This window comes from Silurus meridionalis, chromosome 19 (genome assembly GCF_014805685.1).
Source record: "Silurus meridionalis isolate SWU-2019-XX chromosome 19, ASM1480568v1, whole genome shotgun sequence".
NCBI classification, from domain to species: domain Eukaryota; kingdom Metazoa; phylum Chordata; class Actinopteri; order Siluriformes; family Siluridae; genus Silurus; species Silurus meridionalis.
In genome coordinates, this window is record NC_060902.1 from 15,355,977 (window position 1) to 15,378,925 (window position 22,949).

The 22,949-nt window shown below is 38.7% G+C and overlaps 1 protein-coding gene across 12 annotated transcripts in view; it reads right to left on the reverse strand.

Annotated features, from left to right (window-relative positions):
* The window catches only part of cadpsa (Ca2+-dependent activator protein for secretion a), a 110,066-nt gene that overhangs the window by 73,105 nt on the left and 14,012 nt on the right, over window positions 1-22,949 (reverse strand). For all 12 annotated transcript variants that reach the window (XM_046875466.1, XM_046875478.1, XM_046875474.1 and 9 more), the window contains exons 2-3: window positions 14,557-14,670; window positions 12,396-12,728 (exon numbers count right to left, since the gene is read on the reverse strand). In XM_046875466.1, coding sequence (XP_046731422.1) covers window positions 12,396-12,728; window positions 14,557-14,670 — 447 coding nt within the window. The remainder of the gene's footprint in view (window positions 1-12,395; window positions 12,729-14,556; window positions 14,671-22,949) is intronic.

Consider the following 22,949-nt stretch of genomic DNA (forward strand, 5'->3'; position numbering starts at 1 on the left):
ACTATCAGGACGCCCATGCAGCATTTATGAGACGTTATTTAGCATATTCCCTAAACATGCCACGCTTTATCGTCGCTATAGTAACCAATGGCAAAATGTTTTCTGCGGGTGGCCGAGTCTACAGTGTGAGAAGTCGGAAGGACATGTGGAAAATCTTCACAAAGATACATGACAAAACATGACATGACAACATATACGAAAAAAAACATTCAGCAACTTGTGCATAATGATCGACGGAAAACAATCCACATGATCTCACATTTGCCCCCACACTACTAGCCAGAAGGTGTTTGATACGCTTTGAAAAGAAGACTTCTAGAAGTAACAGTAATGTTGGGAGTGCTGTATTACTGTGCAAGGCGACTATTTTAAAGTGTGTAAACGCAGACAAATAAGTCTTTATCATTCTTAGTGAGAAAATAATACATTTGCAATGTCAACTTCACATCTGTGTGTGTGTGTGTGTGTGTGTGTGTGTGTGTGTGTGTTAAGATGTAATGTTAAGACATGACAGTCTGTGAAATCCGTGTTCCTCTGCCTGTGTTGGAAAATACAGCTCAAGAGAATCTTTGCAACGAGTCGTTTATAGAACAAGCGGTTGGTATGAAGCCTCGGGACTCCCTGAGAACTCGCATCCAGAGGAAGATGCTGTGGATTTATGACAGTAATACCAGTAAAGAGAATCAGTGGGAAGAGTGGAGGCACAAAAATACTACACACAGAGCACACACACACGTCCCACACACGCACACATACACACACTTTCACCCTATTATTTGTTCATGTCTGCTCTTTATCAGCCGTATCTCAGCTTCGTCTCCATCTGTCTTCCCTTTTTACAGTTGCTGTTTCTTTTACAGTAAACTCTCTTATCCTGCTCTCTCTCTCTCTCTCTCTCTCTCTCTCTCTCTCTCACACCCTCTTTCTTTTATTTTCTTTGGTTGCCTCATTGAGTCTCTCTCTTTTTTCTATTTCGCTGTGTGTATTTTAAATTTTCTTTCCTTTTAGGTGAATTTCAAACATAAAAGAAATCACTTCAATTCGTCAATATGTCACTTTTTATAATGTAAAAAAAAAAAAAGATATTTTATGTAATAAAATGTTTTTTTTTTGGCAAATTGAATAGGTACTTTTTCTAATGTTCTTCACGTCGTTTTTTTTTTCTGTATGACAATTTATTTCAATTTAATTGTTATTAATTATTTAATTATTCATTAATACTGTATGATCATATACTGTATTAATTGATGTGGTAAATTGTATTTGTTCGTTAAATGTATTTATTTATATATTTATCAGTAATATCAAGAATAATAGTTATTTATTTACTTTTATCATTCAAATGATTAGTATTTTGCTTGTAGTCATCGTAGCAGAAATTATTTCTATATTTTTTTGTTTGTTCATGAGAGACCCTTTTTGGATCATTTCTCAAATCAAACTGTACACAGAAATGCAAATGAACAGTGTTTAAGTCTACTATAAATGAAACCAAAAAACAGATATTCAAATAATTTATTTTTATTAATGCAGAATTTCTAGTCAGCCGTATCGGTGGCTTTTTTTACTGACTGCCTTTAAAATTCTTATTCCAGTAAATTCAACAGATTCAGATTAGGTGTTGTGTTTGCATTGTGCACTTTAAAGTACAGTAGGTCAGATCATGAGTAGGACTTCCTGCCTCAAGCAAGATTTCTTGAGATTTTCCAGCTCAAGAATTTTCTGTCAGAATAAGAAATTAAGGCCAATAAACTCAAGGTAAAGAAATGTTAATAAGGCAATTATAAAAAGTCTTATAACAGCAATATGTCTTTTTTTAATATAGAGTATTTACATGTGTATTATAATATCCACTCTCGGGCAGCTCGACACTGTGTGTGGCGATAAAACCCGGCGCGAGTCATTCCACTGATTTGTTTTGGTCTTTAATACGCCCCAATCCCCTCTGCAATCCGGCCTGGACATATAACCTTCTGCACTTCTCCTGCACTCGTCCTGGTTTTATAACGTAAGTGCTTACAGGCGCGTTTCAGTGGCAGTGCAGATGTGGATTTCAATTTCATTACCACGCTCGCTAAGAGCGAGAGAGAGAAAAAGATGGAAAGTAAAAAAGAAGATGAGACACGTGATGCGATGAGAAGTGTTAATAAAATTCTATATGCTTTGTCTTCAGCTATGTTTAATTACTTTTTAACCAATTCAATTAGCGCAGATACTGAAGAGAGAAAGAAACAAAGAATGTGTGTGTGACAGAGAGAGAAATAGAGACAGCACCTTGTGTGAATATATGCGAGCTCGTTAGCACACACACACACACACACACACACACACACACACACACACACACTCAGGGCAGAGTGGAGAACCTCTTCTAATTTTCAATATCCACCAGACATTTATCTTCCCTAGCAATGTGATGCTGCTTGGACCAGGTAATGCAATCATGCCACTCTTACACACACACACACACACACACACACACACACACACACACACACACGCACGCACACACGTACACACACTGGTGATTTCACACACTGCACCAGAAGACATGACCTGCAAACACCAACAGTACAGAAAAGCATACAGATCTAGGTTTTGTCTGTCGTTGTTTTCAAAAGTACGTGGACACCGGACCTTTCCATCTTTATTTGTTTCTTCCTCAGGCTGTTACCACAACGTTGGAGTGGATGTGGTAAAACTACATTTTCCTTAACTTGGAGACCCAAACTTGTTCCAGCCTGTGCACAAAGCCAGCTTGAAGACGATCTGCTTTTTATGGGTTGGTATGGAGGATCTCCTGCTGTAGAGCTCTGACCTCAACCCTATGGAACATAATTAATGTGAACACTGATCGCACTGATTCCAGGCCTCCTCACTTCACCTCACCTACATCAGTACCCGACTTTACTAACGCCATTGTGGCTGAATGAATCTCCACAAATCTCCTCTAACACACATCTTCCCAGAAAAGTGGATGGGGACTAAATGTGGAACGTGTCCATGCAGAGTATACTGGAATAAAATAGACTTGAGGGGAAATACTTTCACGCTTTTTAAAAAGGCATTTGAGCAAACCCTGGACTCTTTTATTGGCTGACATGACGCAAATCATGTAAATGTCATTTTGGCTTAACTATTGATTACAAAGTATAGATCGAGTTGCAAAATCTGATGACTTTTTTCCGACTTTTGCTTCAGGAGGTGATAATTACACAGCAGTGATTAAATCAAAACAGCCAAGAAAATAGATTTCCTTTATTTGCTGTCTAAGATTGTAGAGACAACAGATCTCTCTTTCTTTTTCTTACTCTTTTTCTCGTTTTGTGTGTGTGTGTGTGTGTGTGTGTGTGTGTGTGTGTGTGTGTGTGTGTGTGTGTGCACGCATTTGTGATTAGACAGATTGTGCCAGTAATGTATTCACATCAAGAACAGCTGATGAAGAAGAAAGGATGAATAAAAAGACCTTGCATGTTTACCGTCTCCATGACAACCACATGAGGCCAGACAAAGGGCGTTCAGGTTGTTTCCTAATGGGCACACACACACACACACACACACACACACACACACACACACACACACACACACACACACATGTCTGAACATGCACTGTGTTGCAATTATAGTAAAATTGCATCCACTAATAAAATATAGAGTGCTTTCACACACACACACACACACACACACACACACACACACACACACGGGCAGGGCAAAGCAAAATCAATAAACACAGTTGACCACAGGTTTGCGTCACAAGCTTTCAAAGCACACGTCCGAGACCTTTCGAGGAGAAGTGATGAATGTTCCTGTATTACGATGTTCTAAGACTCGTGATCATGGAAAATATAAAAAAAACACTACATTAAAAAATAATTATAATAAAATGTGTTATGAAATTAGAAAACTGGTAGTGGTGTGTACTTCAAACACGAGGACATGTATAATTCTTAAAGTGCTTATTTAAATAATAAATAATTATTTAAATAATTATTAATACTTGCATTATTTTTAATTATTCAAATAATAATTTAAATAATTATTAAAACATTCATTATTATAACCGACTGACGGAATCCTGTAGTATTATATCATAGGGTTCTTTATACCATTACTGGGCTGTAGAAAAGTTCACATTTATCTGATTTATTTGGCTTATCCAGAGAGACTTGCTATTTATCAGTTAAGGGCCTTGCTCAAGGGCCCAGCAGTGGCAGCATTCAAACTTGTGACCTTATCCATCCGAGTCCAATGCCTTAACCACTGAGCTGAAAGGTGAAGGTAAAGGTGCCTTGTATTTATCACATGTACATAACAGCACAGTGAAATTCTTTCGTCACCAGCGATGTTAGAAACCTGGGGTCAGGGTGCAGCATCAGCCATGATATAGCACCCCCTGGAGCACAGAGGGTTAGTTGTCGTTATCGGGCAGCTTGGCGATAACGAGGATTGAACACACGACATTTCGATCAGTAACCCAAAGCCTTAATCATCATTCTAACACCTCCTTGCTAACAGGTATAAAAACATTTCATGAAAAATTGTGGATTGTTTATTGAGTTTTGCCCTTTTAATTCTAATTTGCATATGGCACAGTTTCAGCGAATCAGTAACATGAGTGTTAAAAAAGCATCTCTAGAAAGTTTCTTCAGTAACAAAAATGAGAAAACACCAAACGACGGTGAGAACCCAAGCGAGACAGACAGCTGATAACGCTTGATATGGCACGTTTATAAAGACCACTTCTATCGAGACTTTCTTTTACTAGGTTGGTTGTTGGTCGAACACTGCGTCTATGGTCCTCAACACTTCCCGTTTCTTTTTGCTTTTTCAAAATAGCTTAAAACTTCAGTATGCTTTCCCTTGGAAAGACCGTGTTAATGCATTATATGCCTCTTACCATGGTGCAGGACTTGACATAAAAATGTCTTCCACAACCTCATCTTTATAGCAGAGTTTGGCTGTTCTTCACCCAGTTGGAAGCTCCTACACAGCTGTTTCCGTTTCAGTTAATGACTGTGTTTTAACTTACAGATAAAATTCATTATATAATATATAATGTATCATATATAAAAAAAATTAGCACCTGTTTGGAATAATTGGTTAATTACACCCCCTGACTCTGATTCTACAGAATCCCTGACTTCATGCAAATACACTACATGCAATACAGCATATATAAGAATGCTATCAAAAAATATTTGCATATATATATATATATATATATATATATATATATATATATATATATATATATATATATATATATATATAATGTGTACTTTATTAATAAAAACACTTTATTTGAAGTGTACCTACATAGTGGCTGCATAAATCATTCATTAGCCCTGTATGAATATTTCATTCAGTTTTTATAAAAGGCTTCTATCGAAATGAAGGTTTCATGCGATTGTGTCTCTTTTCTCCATTTACTGACGTGGCTTTTTTTTTCATATGGCACAATTTATTTGCTTATTATTAATACTTCACATTGGCATCAAAGTGATTCGTTCAGCTGCGATGAAGGGCTTCAGTAATAAGAAAGCGCACTAGAATTGAACAACTCTGAATTGAATGTGACCGCTGACTGCACCTTCACCTCACCTACATCAGTACCTGACTTTACTAACACCCTAGTGGCTGAATGAATCTCCACAAATCTTCACAAGCACACACCAACATCTAAAGGAACATCTCCTGAGATGAATGGAGGTTCTTATAACAGCAACTGAATTTGGAATAGGGGTTCAAAAAGAATACGAATATGAATTCTGTCCATATAGTGTAGGGACAAGTTAGTAGCCTGATTAGCTTGTGGCACTGTTTATTATTAAATGTGATAAAAAAATAATGAATCAAATCGAATGATTTATCCAAACAGAGCCTTCTAGCACGTTAGATTTTACAGCACTTCCAAAACATTCATGCTGGCTTTTTTTTTATCTCCTCATGGTTAGCTAATTGAGACAGGGTGTGTAGCAGCAGTCAGTATGATAAATCTCAGCTTGCCAGAAAACACCCTCACCGCAGACTTGAACACACCCATGCCAGGCCTCGCATCCTGCGCAAAATGCAACCAAATCTAATTTGCTCCTGTAACACAGCCATCATTACTGAAGAGAAGGCGGTTATCAAAGCCTTGCAACCCAAAGCTTAGCTCCTGAGGCTAAAGGAAGAAGGAAGGGGTTGTGTGTTGGTGGTAATGTGTGTTTCACGAGGATATCTTTGAGGTCTGTCTCAGCAGGGGCTACCGATAAATGACGTGCTCCTGTTTTTGTTTACTCACATACACACAGTCTCACATACCACACACACACACACACACACACACACACACACACACACACACACACACACACACACACACACACACCCTCCTACTGTGCTCAGTGTCAGGATGCTAAGCTGTGTCTGCTTAACTGTCCTGATGTTCCAGCTGTCCATGATCAGAGCTGCATAATAAGCTTTCGTTTTTTGTGGATGATAAGATAAAAAGCTTTTGATCTTGAATGATAATGATAAGAGAGTTTTATTCTGACTAACAACCCCCCAGACACACACACACACACACACACACACACACACACATATATATATATATATATATATATATATATATATATATATATATATATATATATATATATACTGTATATGAATTTGCATTACTGTGATTACATTAATATGAAAGAGGTGAAATTAAAAACTTCAGCACAACACATTTATTCACAACGTAATTTCTTTACTGAGATATAAAAACAAAAACAATAATTTCACCCGAAAAAAACAATTGATAATCAAATCAGTGTGCACTAAACATTTGTTTTACTTATGCGCCAAGTCTCAGCACCAAAATGATGCACACATCAGGCAATTAACCCTGTCAACAAACTCGCCCTCGTAACGCCTGAACGAACTGAACATCTTTTTTTATCGTACAGATAAAAGCAATACATCATTCGAATCTGCAAAGTGTCTGCTTTTATTTGTATACGCTCATAATAACAACAAAACGCTGTGCTTTCGCAAAATAAAGAAATCTCTCTCTCTTCACAGACAATCTCAGTGAATAATTGCCTCACAGACATAATAAATATATTATAGAAACCTTTAAATAAACCAGTTCACATCGGAAACAGATTTCTGATTGTAAATCTCTGGTATCACCTCCTTAACCGTCCGTGTAAAAACACAGCAAAAGTTTCTTTGGTGACATGATGATTTTTGCAATTGAAAAAAATAATAATTATTTAGAAGAATATTTTAATATTTCTGGTTGTAGTATTTATATTTTACATGTATTCGTTTATCGTAAATGTCGAAGAGAGAAATACTACTCTCTTGAAAAATCTCTACTACTTAATCTCTATCTTCATTAAGCTACAAAGTAAATAAAGGTGCTGTTGTATGTGAGGTGAGGAGGACAGAGCGTCAGTCAGATTTCCAGTTCCTCCAAAAGGCCTGCAGTAGGGTTGAGAACAGAACTCTATAGCAGGAGATCTTCCAATTCAACCCATATCTTCATGGAGCTATATTTGTGCACAGATGCATTATGATGGTTTTGGGAGCTCTGTGATGGTATGGTCAATTCAGTTTTATTTGTATGCTGTTACACGTATATATAAATATATATATATATATATATATATATATATATATATATATATATATATATAGTTCATGTTTAACATGAATAGAAAAATGCCTTGACAGATGTTTTATGTGACTGATGATCTCATAAGCAGGAGAGTCACTGAAACCACTTGTTCTATAAGAGGGTGTTTTTTTTATTTTTTTTATTAGAGCCACAGGCCAGGAAATGAATCACACGCTCGCTGTTTGTCAGCATCACCAAGCTGTAGTGTTTTCTAGCACTTTCTGCCCTTGTTTTAATTACCTGTCAGTCAGAAGCTGGTGCACAGCTAACATCCCAACACACCCTCGGGAAAAAGCCGATATATCAGATTAGACTCCTTCCATCTGGGAGACAATGAAAGCCTGCTGAAAGCTGTTTAGCATGCAGCCGTTCGGTAACACGGACAACAACGTGCGCAGCGCACGTGTAGCGAGAAATACATAAACTATAAGAGAAGGGCGCAAAGCAGCTGTGGAAGAAGAAACAGAGGAAAAAACAGTGTGTATAATACATACTGTTAGGATGTGTGTGTGTGTGTGTGTGTGTGTGTGTGTGTGTGTGTGTGTGTGTGTGTGTGTGTGCGTGCGTGTGTGTGTGTGTGTGTGTGTGTGTGTGTGTTTTAGGTGTGTACTCTTGATTAAAATTTTGGGTGTACATATACATACTGTAAGGATGTGTGTGTGTGTGTGTGTGTGTGTGTGTGTGTGTGTGTGTGTGTGTGTGTGTTTTAAGGTGTGTACTATATGTTAAAATTTCTGAGTGTACATAGACATACTGCAAGGATGTGTGTGTGTGTGTGTGTGTGTGTGTGTGTGTGTGTGTGTGTGTGTGTGTGCGTGCGTGCGTGTGTGTGTGTGTTTTAAGGTGTGTACTATATGTTAAAATATCTGGGTATACATAGACATACTGTAAGGATGTGTGTGTGTGTGTGTGTGTGTGTGTGTGTGTGTGTGTGTGTGTTTGTGTGTGTGTTAGTTAGTGTGTACATTGAAGGCGCTTCATTTCACTCGTGTTGATCTGACGCTTAGCCCACCGCTCTTCTGTTGCCATGGCGACTGGGTTATTACAATCCAAATAGACGAGTGGGGTTTTATTTACGGCTAATTGAAATGCTGTCACGTGCACCCGGTAAGCGGCTCCCAGCCAATAGGAGTGAAGGAAGAAGGCAGAAATGTGACGCGTATTGATTGCTAATAATATGTAATATGCATCATTTTATCGCTCTTATCGTGTGTGGGCATGTGTTATGATAACCGACTCGTTAAAATTGGTATAATTACAAAATACCATTGCAAACATATTGTGGCGTACTGGTAGTTTGGTGTTTTCCTGTTTTTGCCCAGTTTTTGCTATTGTCATAGTAACAAAATGGATGAAGCTACACAACCGGTCACAGGTCATTGCATTTCACACCTAGGTTTTCAGTGGTGCCTGACCTGAATCAGTCCATTTCTAAATACCATCATGGTACCACAGCAATAGAAATGATAAATATTAAAGAGAAATGCAGGAATCTCATACAGTAAGAATGAATGGCATTACTAAAGCAAGAAACTCGATAAACACAATTTTATAAGTCTCCTTTCACTGTAGCCACAGCTGCAGTGCCCGCATAAATCTCTTCTAACAGAAGCTTCGATATCAAACTCATAATATGACCTCGGGATTTCCGTGAATTTTTGTGCATTTTTTTCTGTTCACAACAGTGTTCTTGGGGATTTGAAATGAGGGCAAATTGTGGTCCAATTTCTATAAAAATAGAATAGAATAGAAATGTTCAAGAAAATGCTTAACAACTGTTCTGAACTGTTCTGATCAGCTTTTCACAAGGTCCAGCTCTTCTTGAAAAGTCAGGCTTGATAACGTAATTGTAAATATATCTGCGTCCAAATCTTTTTGTTCTCCACTCTCTGCCATAGTGGAATGAAAAAAAAAAATACAGCTATTAAACCCACACAAATATATTTGATCTTGTGCAGTTTGCTACATTTGCTTTCTGACCATCCAATCAGAAGACATAAAAATGCAGAGGTTATTGTACGCCTGCTGGATGGCCCCAGTGCTGTCAACTCGCAATCTGATTGGTTAAAGCAGCAGCCTTCAAGCAACATGTATTGGAAGCTACAGGGCCCTGCAGTGTTTACTGTGAAGGCTCGTGGGAGATTCTTTTGAACCCGGCAACACGTGATGTGATAGCTGAAATCTGATTGTATAGAAACTCGACCGGAAACAGACACTCAGTTGAAGGCGAGTGAAAAAACGCTATGAAATGAAGACATTGAAACTATCGGATTCGCGGTGAGACGTTTTTCCGTAACAAATGTCTTAGCGTTGTTGGGTGGTTGCTGATTATTTTCCTATCGCCACACAAAACACGTACTGATTTCTCGCTCTCTCACAAGTGTTTAACTACAAGTTATGCAAATAATCTGAAGGGAAGCGACAGGACGGTATTGAAACCATCACTGTGTCACCCACGCAGCCGTAGAATGTTTGCTTCACTTTTTATTGTATCGTCTCCAATGATATGCTCATAAAAATTAATAAATAAAAGATCCAGTTGGACTAAAACTCCACTCCTATAATTCTCTAACTCTCTCCGGTAATTTATCCTTTTATTATTATATTCCACGCTCACTACCCACTCCTGTCATCTGCTGCACTCGTCTCACTGCCAGTGTTCGCCGATCCGACCGGTATGCAGGTGCCCGTCTCTCTGCTTCATGGTAGCTGCACATTCTTCATGCATGTACCTTCTAGGCATTCTTTGTTTCCTGGTGAATTCTTCACTGTTGTTCATCCAAAAGTTTGATAGAAGCAGAGGGTGTATGGATTATTAACATTTTTTAAAAATCTAATTGTGACACTAAGCTTTGCGTAAGAGCTCCGTATTCTCTAGAAATAATGAAAGACTTCGTGATGAATAAGGAACCAATAATGTCAGAAGGAAGCTCATAGCTTTATTATGAGTTTACAGGAAAAATGGTGCAATAGCTTTCATTTTACTTTCATTCTCAGTTAATCTGTCGACAGGCACAGATTGTGTTCGAATTTAGCTGGAAGTCTTCCAATGGGCTGAACTGGTCATTCAACAAACTTGGGAATCCAGGAACTGTTTCTAAAGAAATACTGCGGAAAATAACGGAATATTTTGACTAATGTGTTCAAACTATGGCTATTATAATGACCATATACAGCGTTGTCCAGTGCAGTAGTTGTAAAATGGTTAAAAACCACAGCTTCAGCTATACAATTGTACATTTCTCAAAATTAAAAGTGTCTGGGAAATCTTAGTGCCTTGTAACCATAAATGGCAGAAGAGATACCTCTAAATCAAATTGCTATGATTCTGAAAACCTGTTTACACACAGCCATTTCATCACGGATCTCCTACCTGAATTGTAACCTGATTAAATCTCACCCACAAGTACTCAAATGCAGGGTATAATCTAATTACTACTAGGAGTGTCGACTCAACATTTTTCTGTACTGACTTTTCAACACTGTTCTTAGTCTCGCTAATGTTCTCGGTCTCAATCACACGGAAATAATGTTTGAAAGGAATTCGTTCATTCTTCCAAAGAACAAAGTCTGATTGTTGGCACAATGCAAAAATTAAGCCAGAAAATTAGTAAATTAAAGTAAATTCAAAGATTTGATTTTCAATCTTTCAATCTAGACTTAATCTTGCATTCATATGGACCATATGGATCCTGACTTGCCCTCAATCCTATTATGTCATTGGGTTTGTCTTGATTCCAGCTAGTCTTGTTTTTTGTACTTGGCAATGGCAGTTATACAGGTTATACAGGTTATACAGGTTATGCAGGTTATGCAGGTTATACAGCCTTAGTGATTACTCAATTATTTATAACATGCCAACAAATTATTTGAATGCCATTTTGCTAGCTAAGTACTAAGAGTTTTGATTTTTAGAGGGGTTTCTGGGTATAAATGCATTTAAAAGTTTTTCAATAAATACATTTGAAAGAGTTTCCAAGTATAAATGCATTTTGAAGGGTTTTTAGATATAAATGAATTTGAAGTTTTTGATATAAGTGCATTTGGTGGGTTTTTTGGGTGTAAATGCATTTAAAGGAGTTTTCGGATATGAATGAATTTGGAGAGGTTTCTGGTTATAGATGCATTAGGGGGGGTTTAAACTCGCAATCCGATTGGCAGCCTTCAAGCAACAAGGACTGGAAGCTACAGGGCCCTGTAGTGTTCACTGTGAAGGCTCGTAGGAGATTATTTTGAACCCGGCAACATGTGATGTAATAGCTGAAAACTGATTGGATAGAAAATCGAACGGAAACAGACACTCAGTTGAAGTAAACTAAACTAAACTAAAACCTTACACCTTCCCTCCAGCAGAGATTCTCTTCCCTGAGTAAAAAGGCATGTATTTAATATACGCTTCCTGTTCATATAGTGTATGCGGAAAGATTTATGCAAAATAACAAGTATTGCAAAGTCTTGTTTTTAAACTTGTGTTTGCCTCAAACCTCAGAATTCAACCAGAAGGTGGTGGATTTGGATTGTATAAGCATTTGTTAGCATTGTAACATACAACGTAGCATATTAGTTCAATGGTATTAGTTCATTAGTTCATATTCTATACTAGGAATAACTAGCCAAATGATTTCATTTACAATATTCACCATCTTTAAATTCACATTTTCTGCTGTATATTTTCAAATAGTATGAATATACGAATATAACAGGTTTGAGAAAAAATGATTTCCATCTGTCTTACCTGGCAGGCATTGTAGAGCAGCTGATGCTCGAATTTCTTGATGCCTAGAATCTGCTGGAACATTTCATAAAGCTGGTCCTTGCTGAGGATGAGCTCGGAGGCGGCGCTGGCCGTGATGCGTTGTTGGTGCTTCCTGGGATCCTCCTCGCCGCGGTAGATGGTGTCGAACTTAGCCAACCAGGAGCTGAGCACCGTTTCCTTGCTCAAGCCGTCGATCTCGGGTAAGCTGCGCACACGCTTCTCGATGTGCTTCTTGAAGACCTCGCGGGAGTCGCTGGCCGAGCAGCCGCCGCTCTGGACCATGCGGGAGACGCGGTCACTCTTCAGAAAGATCTGATGATGTTGAGAAAGTGTTAGCGTCAGCATTGTATTAAGCAAAAACATTTCGGGGGCTGGACACCGTTTGCCATTTTTGTTTGAAAGAAAAGCGAAGCTGCGAACGAGGTGTTTCTGCAGTCTGATTATTTTTGCCTGGTCTAAATTCCCACCTCAGATTTATTATATTAATTTTTCACAATACACAGAAAGCAGGCAATTCTGAAAAAACTAAAATTGTTTCTTTTTTGAGAGAACCACAATGGGAATTGCCACACGTGAAGCTCTATCTTTATTGCAGCATGCATTCCACTTTCGAAACTCACTTCAATCACTACGCTGCTGATTGCAGTGTTTCCCCCCAATCTGGAGCTCTTTTTCCTCACTTCGAGTGAAGCCGTTTCTCAGCATGGACATGGCACTGCTTCACATCAGCTGAAAGCTGCTCGCAGCCTGTTCTGCTACTCGCCGAAACACATAGCAGGAGACCTTACCTCGATGTTAAAACAGACAAAGATGAATGGATGTTCTTTATTCTGCACCTCTGGGTTTGACATACATCTCTTATCCATCTTTTTTTTTTTTGCTCTTCCTCGCTTTCTTTGTTTTATGGAACTCTCTCTTTGGGCCAGAGCTTTTTATGCCTCTTGTGCTGTGCAGTGAGGACTTAGCCCTGACCTCCTAATATCTTTTTACAATGCTTAATTGTGCTTTTTTCATCTTTTTTTTCTTTTTTAAAGCCTCTTGTTGTTCCTAAATTCATTGTAAAAAAAACAGTGTAAATGTATCAAATGTCCAAGAAGAGAGTCTGAATTTATTCAAATCTAATGTAGCATATGTAATTAAGGTTCACCTCTTGCTTTTTCTATCCTAAAGTTTTTTTCCCCCCAATATTTTTCTCACTATTACACTCGCTCTATTTTTATTTGACTAAACCGATAAAGGTGATGTGGAACATCTTGTGTGCATTCTAAAAAAAAGATTAATTGAATTGCTGCCTTTGTGAACGCTTGGCCATTTCACTGATTATTTGTCCCCCGTCGGTCTGAACTGCCACCAGGGTTAAGCTGATTAACCTAAAAAAAAAAAAAATCACCCTTGTCCAGTTTACCTGCTCGAGTCAGGTGTTTGAAGAACAGGAACACTTTTTGACTATATTTTACATGATTGTGCATGTAGTGGCATTTGCCAGAATCCTTTACATCTATGACATTTGGCAGACGCCCCTATCCACACATCAACACGAGCAGTTGAGGTTAAGGGTCTTCCTCAAGGGCCCAGCAGTGGCGCCAATTAGACTCTCAGAAGGAAAAGGCACACTAAGAAATCCAATACTTTGAAATGTTTTACAATAAATTTACCATTTAATGGTCAATATGGACTGCCTTAAATTACTGACCATCTGTTACTATGTGCAATTTGGTTGAAAAAATATTAATTCTACATACACTATTCATACATACACCTTTTTTTTACATCCCATTCCACATTTAGTCCCTGTTTGCTGTTAACCCCCATTCTTCTAAGAAGATGTTCCACTAGATTTTGTGGAAATTTATAGAGATTAAGTAAAGTAAAATATTGATGTAGGTGAGATGAGGAGGCTCTGGGGTGCAGTCAGCGATCCAATTTAAACCCAAAGGTGTTCAATAGGGTTGAAGCTCTATAGCAGATCTTCCACTCCAAACCATATCAAGCATAGTTCATGAAGCTGTGTACAGGAGCGTTGTGATGCCAGAACAGTTTTGGGTCTTTTGGTTGAAGTGAAAGATGGCTAGAATCTTTGTATGAGAGTGACGAGCATTGAGTCAGTGCAGATATCCCATAGCAGGGGATGTATGCTTACCTCGTAATAGCTCTGGACAGCATTGATGAATGCCTCGTCTGCTACGATCTGCGTCTCTCCGTTCAAGAAGGCCTGGAAGCGATCTTTTACTACCTGAAGGTGCTGTTTGCTGATCTGAAGAGGAGAGGAGAGAAGAAGAGAAGACAAGAAAAGACAAGAGAATTGAATATCAAATTTAAAAATGACTGTAGCAAAACTTTTACTTTTGATATACTTTCATCAATCCTGAATTTAGACTATAATTATCTTAATGGAACGCGTTTTTTCTTCATCTCTCTTGCCGAACCGAGGCCGAAGGGGGAGCAATGAAACCCGCCAAAGCACCTTGCTGCTTTTCTGAGCATTCCAAGCGTACAAATTACAAGCATGCTGAGAAGTGACCATGTCTCTAACCTAATAATAGAGTCAAGAAAATTAGTAATTACAGATTTCATACTGCCCTCTGTTATTTGCCTAAAGCAGTGGTTGCTCTGTTTGTCAAAACTGTTTCAAAAAAGGGGTGGAGGGTGGGGGGGGCGGGTGAGCTTTTCAGATTAAGATCCTGGTCCCAAGTGAGACAAGTGTGAGGTAAATAACCCTCACCCAAACAAAAAAAACACCCTGCCACCTCCACCCCTGCTGGTCTACGAGCTCTGCGTAGGAAATGGCTTTAATATATGACTCTGGATCAACCCTGAACCTATGAGAAGCTTAATGAACAATCAAGGTCACTGCATGATGTTGAACGAGTGACTTGTGCAGATCTTGGACTGGGTTGAGTTATTTACGTTTCGTAGCGAACGGTTCGACATGTGAGGAGTTGCTGAAAGAATACACGATCCACGCTAGTCTCGAAGCCACACTCCATCGAAAAATCAAATCGGGAGGATATTTCGACCTTTACATCCCACTGCGAGAGACCGTGCCTGACGAAGACCACTATTTCTTCTAGTTTTCGCCCTCTCACAGTGGCGCTGACTCACGTGCACGTGCAGCCGCACATTCGGTGTGGGCTCCGCGTTGCACTGGTGAGCGCTTAAAAGAGTTACAGTCATCGTTCCACGTTAGATCGAAAGCGAAATCCAGAAAAAAAGTGTCTAGTGCGGAATGGTGGTCATTATAATGCAAAGCTTTCGGGAGACATAATACCCGCGGTATTGTGCGGCAAAAAGCAGAATGGATGTAATTATAATCGTGCAGGGTTGTGTTAAGCCTAAGTGAAAAAAGCAGGGGGAAAAAAAATTTAATGATGGGCTCAGTGTGCCAGGAGTGAGAACACTTATTTTATTCTGAATACTTCATTTGCGCCCATTCGGTGCAAAAAAAGAAACACTTCAGGGCGTGCTTTTATGCAAAAAAATTAATCAGCAATGAAGTGGTGTGATGCACCAATGTCCTGACACGACGAGGAATAAGTTTTTACCATTTCTAGTTACATTTAGTGCGGTGGAATGCTCCAGAACCCAGCTTCTGTTATCACAGGAGTTATTACGGCAATAAACGGTCGTTCCCTCGGCAGCTTTTCCTGTTTACGTAACCTAGAAACAGGAAAAGTATGTAGTACAAAGATATTCGGCGCTTGTTTTCATTTCCTGCATTGTTGTGTCCTGCATATAACTAGGTTTGTGACGAATCTAAACATCTTGAATCTTGTGTATGTTGCTTTTATTAATTTTTTGGTTTCGAAAATGAAAAACCAGTTGCGTCGTTGTGTCTTGGTGGACTCTTGAACAACCCGGATGCAAATTCCAGATCGGCCAGCACGTAATCCATGGCCTTTCTCCAACATTCTGGCTTTACAAGTTTATATGGATCACTTTGTGCTTTTAAAATGCAACAACAAAAGAGCGACATGAGATGGGAGTCCCACGCAAGTCTACACCATGTTATGCCATGAACAATATCTTTAAACACTCATTGCAGAACAACACTGCCACACCCCAGTCCCTGCCCTGTACTGCCCCCCTGCCCCGCCTCCTGCACCATGTTCTACTAGACTGTCTGCGAACTTTAAATATATGTTGCTCTATATTATATATATCATCTTTTCCAGTCGTCCAGAAGTTTGACTGACCAGTGTTCCTGTCCATAAAGTTGTTTTCAATTAAAGACTGCAGCTGAGGATGGTTTCACATCAACAGTTACTGAGCAATTTACTGAGCAACTTAAGAACTTTACAAATAGATTTGCACTGGAAATTATTATCTACAGTCTACTACAATGGCTCAGGACATGTTGCATGAACAGTTTTACATTTAAGCACCTTTAACTGAACACCTCAACAATGATGGAACTGTAATGAATGGACATTCGGTGCCACCCAGATGAGGTTCTCTTTTAGAGTCTGGTTCTTCCAAGGTTTCTTGCCCATGCCATCACAGGGAGATTTTCCTCGCCATAGTTGCCACTGGCTCGCTTATTAGGGACAACCTTATAAAGAACAAACTTATAGGAACCAAACTTATACATTCTTTATAACGTTATACCCAGTTCATCTCTGTAATGCTGCTTTGAGACAATGCCCATTGTTAAAAGTGCTCTACAGATAAAAATGAATTGAATTGAGTTGAATCGAATCGAACTGAATTGAATATTATAGATCATTTGCTCAAACAGCTCCAGAATGGACATTTCTTCAGAAAAGACCTCCCTTTGAGTTTCAGGTTAGGATGTTAGATTGGAAATATTGAGCACTTTAGAGCTTCGATCATATTTGGTAATGTGAAATTTTAATAACTACAACTACCTTGTGCCATTAAGCGAATGAAGAAAATTAATACATAACAAATTTTCTCTTATTTGTGGATGTTCACGTGTCATTCTTCGATTGCGAATGAAAAAAAAACACCCCCCAATAAACGAACGAACGCAATGAACACAGACCGGCTTTGCACTAAAGACACCAAAATACCCCAAAGTGCATATTGTTAAATAAATAATAAAAACCGGTAGCTTATGTTTTCTACCAGTCCGCGATAAAGATGTAATTCCTTCTTTAAGCATCACCAGTTGTATATTATATCAGCCGTCTTTTTAATCTCTCTGATCATTAAATGTAATCCTATGAAATGGAAAATAAATCAAATGTGACCAATTGAATGAAGTAATAGTGGTGCAGTGTTGCGTGAGGAATGATCTTGGAGCGACTCAACCTTCTTCAAATGCTTTGGTTAGATTTGGGTTGTCCTTGTTCAAATGCCAACCTTGTTAGAGATATACCAATGTGAGTGGAAAAAAATGACACGTCGACTTTTAGTCGTTTCTTTTTAGTGGGATTTTTTGATCTATTATTTGATTCATAAAAAAAGAAAAGGAAAAATTCTCACTGAGAAACTGCATGTTTCTAGGGTATTAACACCGGATCGTATTAACTTTTGAGTCGTTTGGTACATCTTAATGATCGGGTGCTTTACACACACACACACACACACACACACACACACACACACACACACACACATACACACACACACACACACACACCTGCACACAATGAATGCTAAGCTCAACATTCGCCTGCTTTAATTCACCAGGTGATGAAATGACAAACGACATTGTAGCTCAATAATCCTTTGTAATGCAAATTCAACAAACACTAAGCCTTTGATGTGCCAGTGTGCGTTAGCATGTATGGACAAGTACGTCCCCCTCCCTTACCATCTGCTTGTCTAGTAAATCTGTTTCCTAATGCATATGGATTGTCTCTCCTCAGAATCTCTGCAAAAAGACGCAAAAAAAGTTCACCAAAATCTGTCTCTCTATCCCTCTCTCCCTCCCTTTCTCTCTCTTTCTCTCACTAGCATCTTCCCTCAGGCCGCATCTCCTCCCATGGTTTCCCGGCTGCTGCATTAGGTCCATTACTCTCATGCTGACTCGCGTAATGACTATAAAAAGATAAGTTGCTAATGTGGTGACCACAACAATTAAATCCCCTCCCTCTCGAGCTTTCTGCCATAGCGAGCTCTGAAGGATGTCTCGACCCCCCCCCGTGTATTAAAGAGCAGCAGGGCGGCGGCAGCAAGCCAGTCATCCGCCATCAACGCAACAGGGAGAAACCCGAGATGAGTCGTTTCTGAAATAGCCAGATCGAGATGAGTGTCAAAAAAATAATCTTTTGACCACTATCTTTTCCCGGTCACTTTCTCTGCAAAATTTGAAGGGGCGTGTCCAGAATAGAATGTCTAGCTACCTCTACAGACCATTCCAATTCCAACTGTACTGAGAAACAACCAGGTTTATATTTACAGCATTTGCCTTCAAAATAATCTCAATTTTACCACTGAGCAGCTTAAAGTCTTGCTCAGGGGCCAAGTGATGGCAGCTTGTTAGGGCTGGGAATTGAACTCATGACATTCTGGTCAGAAATCTAACCAACTATGCTCCCACTTCCCACTTCCACTTCATTTGTTTTAATCTTGATAAAAATCTTAGGGCAGTCTGTAGATTTTCTTCCAGATCCTGCAGGTGTCCATGTGGCGTACTGAACTAAACTCTGATTTAACGAAGCCCCACCCAATCTTATCTTAAAAACAGAAATGGCGCATTATAGGGGAAATCTCTTCCTCCACATGTATGTTCTGACCGGGTTCTGGATGTGATGCAAATTTCCTACTAGACACGACTAGCTGTGAACATGTGACAATCTTTTGCTAGTTAGCAATTAAGCATAAGATGAAGCTTCACCACGACAAGCTAGCTTGCTAACTACATTTACGTATATATTGTATATTGCATATTATGTATAGATGTTGACCCATTAATCAGCACTGAGTTGATTGCTTGAACTATCGGCAAAAATCCATACAGATAGTTTTTCCAGCTTGCGTCCGTTGCTGCTGAAAGGTCTGCTGTCATTACGAGAGATTGCACGCTGCACAGAGAGCGCACGATGCATGGGGATAATTATATTTATTAATGAATATATTCATATTTGTTTTATTTAGCACATTTTCATGATTCGGTAGTTTTATTATACATTTTTTTTTTTGTAATACATTTCAGTACTATATTACATGGATAAATTAGGTTTGTTTGTTTTTATCTATTAACCATCTTAAAAATGATCGGTTGATTAATCGCTATTGGCAAGTACCGTAAATTATGTTAATTTAAAAAAAATAAATATATATATATATATATATATATATATATATATATATATATATATATATATATATATATTATATTATTCAATAGTGTAGGCTAGGTACTAGATCAGTCTTTTTTTCATAAATCGGGTTTCACTTCTCTTAGCAAAGGAAAATACATCAGATGTTTTTTTTGTTGTTCCTGGCAACCCAACACTGACTACACATGCGGCAGACAGACATCGACTTAAGAATCGTCAAAGTATGAATTTAATACACAATGCCGAGCTACCCGGAATACCCATGTAATCCTGAAACAATTCCTTGACTCCATTTGAAGCCTTTTTGCTAACTTCATGTAGCTTAGGAAGCAGCTCAGTGAATTTTATTGCCTCCAGATGAGAAATGCAGCCAGGAATGAATAAGCGTAATGATTCTCTCTTTTCCATCCCTTGCTGTCTATCTGTCTATCTGTCAAACGCTGCATGGTTAGGGTTTCATACTCAGGAAAGGAAAAGCGAGAAGCAAATGCGTATTTAAATATGGTGAAGCTCATTATTTTCACCACAATTCAGCTTTGCTTTCTGGGTCTTAATATTAGCTAATATTAAAACCCTACACACACACACACACACACACACACACACACACACACACACACACACACACACACACACACACACACACACACAGGCTCATTCACCCCGAGATCTACCTCACACCTGCCTGGCTTTGCGTTACTATAGAAACAGACAACTCATGGATAGTAATTTACTATCACACACATACACACACACACACACACACACACACACATTTTCACACAGTGGCCACATGACAGAAGCCAAACCAGTATATCAGACCTAGCCTCTAAATTCACAGGTTAGATGAACGAATTGTGGAAAGAAATCAAACACAGCTAGTTTAAATCTCTTTACCGTACTGTTAAAGCAGTAACGAAGCAGATGCTTGGCATTTAATGATCGGCAAAGTTCTGATTTCTGAGCTGCTACGGTTAATTAGCCGTGAATTCTTCATAGTGTGCGCACAAATGAGGAAACAAAATGCATTGGAGAGGAAATGGAAAAATTTAACACCTGGATTCATGACTAAACGACATATTTCGGAACTCAGGATGGCGATCGCTTACGTGATTAATCAGCTTGCACGCACATGATGTGGTTATCATTCGTTTAAAATAATTTATAGTATTGCACTGTACAAACTATACATCGGGCATTGGGCACGTGGACGACTGCCGGGTCACGTGTGAACATTTCAACTCAAATTATTTTGTACATTTTGTCATATCGGATTTGTCATCGTAAGTTGAACCATCGTAACATCGACCGGTGAATGAATAACAATGATTATCTCTTCATCGTGGCACCTGTCAGTGGGTAAAATTTTATTTATTAGGCAGCAACTGAACATTTTGTCCTCAAAGTTGAGGTGTTAGAAACAGGAAAAATGGGCAAGCGTAAGGATTTGAACGAGTTTTTACAAATTGTGACGTCTAGACGACTGGGTCAGAGCATCTCAATAACTGCAGCTCTTGTGGGTTGTTCCTGGTCTGCAGTGGTCAGTATCTATCAAAAGTGCTCCAAGGAAGTTGTATGTGTAATTTATATATGTAAGTAATTTTTATGTGACTCTGTACAATCTCTGTGATTTTTTTGTTACTATAGAAACAACAGTGTATCGTGAATGAGCACATTTCTATACACTATACTATATATGGTCAGACATAGTATAGATTAAAACCTTCTGACCAATCAGAATGTACAGAAATGCTCAATTACGTTTTACTTCCTTTAAAGGAACTGAGTGTGTGTGTGTGTGTGTGTGTGTGTGTGTGTGTGTGTGTGTGTGTGTGTGTGTGTGTGTTTCTATTTTCATGTATCTTCTGGACATTCTATTCTTGAAAAGAGCTTCAGGGTAAATGTGAGTGATTTAGGTCCTCCTGCTGTTTTTTTTGTCCTGTTATAAATATCTCCATTTTCAGGAGCAATTTTTCGTCACATGATCCATTTCTAATCCCATAAAACTTTAATTTCACGGAGAGTGCTGGTGAGAGAGGAGAGAGTGTACTCATGATTAAATGCTCTGCCTTTTCTTTCTCTCCTTATAAAGCCTGCAGAGTGGTGTGTCTGTAAATTTACTGTGTACTGACTGCAAATTGCGCTTTTTGAGCAATAAATAATCAAACTGGATTATTTTTCCGTAATATAACGTGTATCCTCTCTACATAGTGCACTTTCTTAAGTGTTTCCTCTGTACACAGTGCACTTCCTCATAATGAATCCACTCTACAAAGTGCTTTACCTCATAATGTATCCTCCCTACAAAGTACTTTACCTCATAATGTACCCACCCTACAAAGTGCTTTACCTCATAATGTATCCTCCCTACAAAGTACTTTACCTCATAATTTTACCCACCCTACAAAGTGCTTTACCTCATAATGTATCCACCCTACAAAGTGCTTTACCTCATAATGTATCCACCCTACAAAGTGCTTTACCTCATAATGTATCCTCCCTACAAATTGCTTTACCTCATAATGTATCCACCCTACAAAGTGCTTTACCTCATAATGTATCCACCCTACAAAGTGCTTTACCTCATAATGTATCCACCCTACAAAGTGCTTTACCTCATAATGTATCCTCCCTACAAATTGCTTTACCTCATAATGTATCCACCCTACAAAGTGCTTTACCTCATAATGTATCCACCTACAAAGTGCTTTACCTCATAATGTATCCTCCCTACAAATTGCTTTACCCCATAATGTATCCACCCTACAAAGTGCTTTACCCCATAATGTACCCACCCTACAAAGTGCTTTACCTCATAATGTATCCTCCCTACAAATTGCTTTACCCCATAATGTATCCACCCTACAAAGTGCTTTACCCCATAATGTATCCACCCTACAAAGTGCTTTACCTCATATTGTATCCTCCCTACAAAGTGCTTTACCTCATAATGTATCCACCCTACAAAGTGATTTACCTCATAATGTATCCTCCCTACAAAGTGCTTTACCTCATAATGTACTCACCCTACAAAGTGCTTTACCTCATAATGTACTCACCCTACAAAGTGCTTTACCTCATAATGTATCCTCCCTACAAAGTGCATTACCTCATATTGTATCCTCCCTACAAAGTGCTTTACCTCATAATGTACTCACCCTACAAAGTGCTTTACCTCATAATGTATTCTCCCTACAAAGTGCATTACCTCATATTGTATCCTCCCTACAAAGTGCTTTACCTCATAATGTATCCTCCCTACAAAGTGCATTACCTCATAATGTAT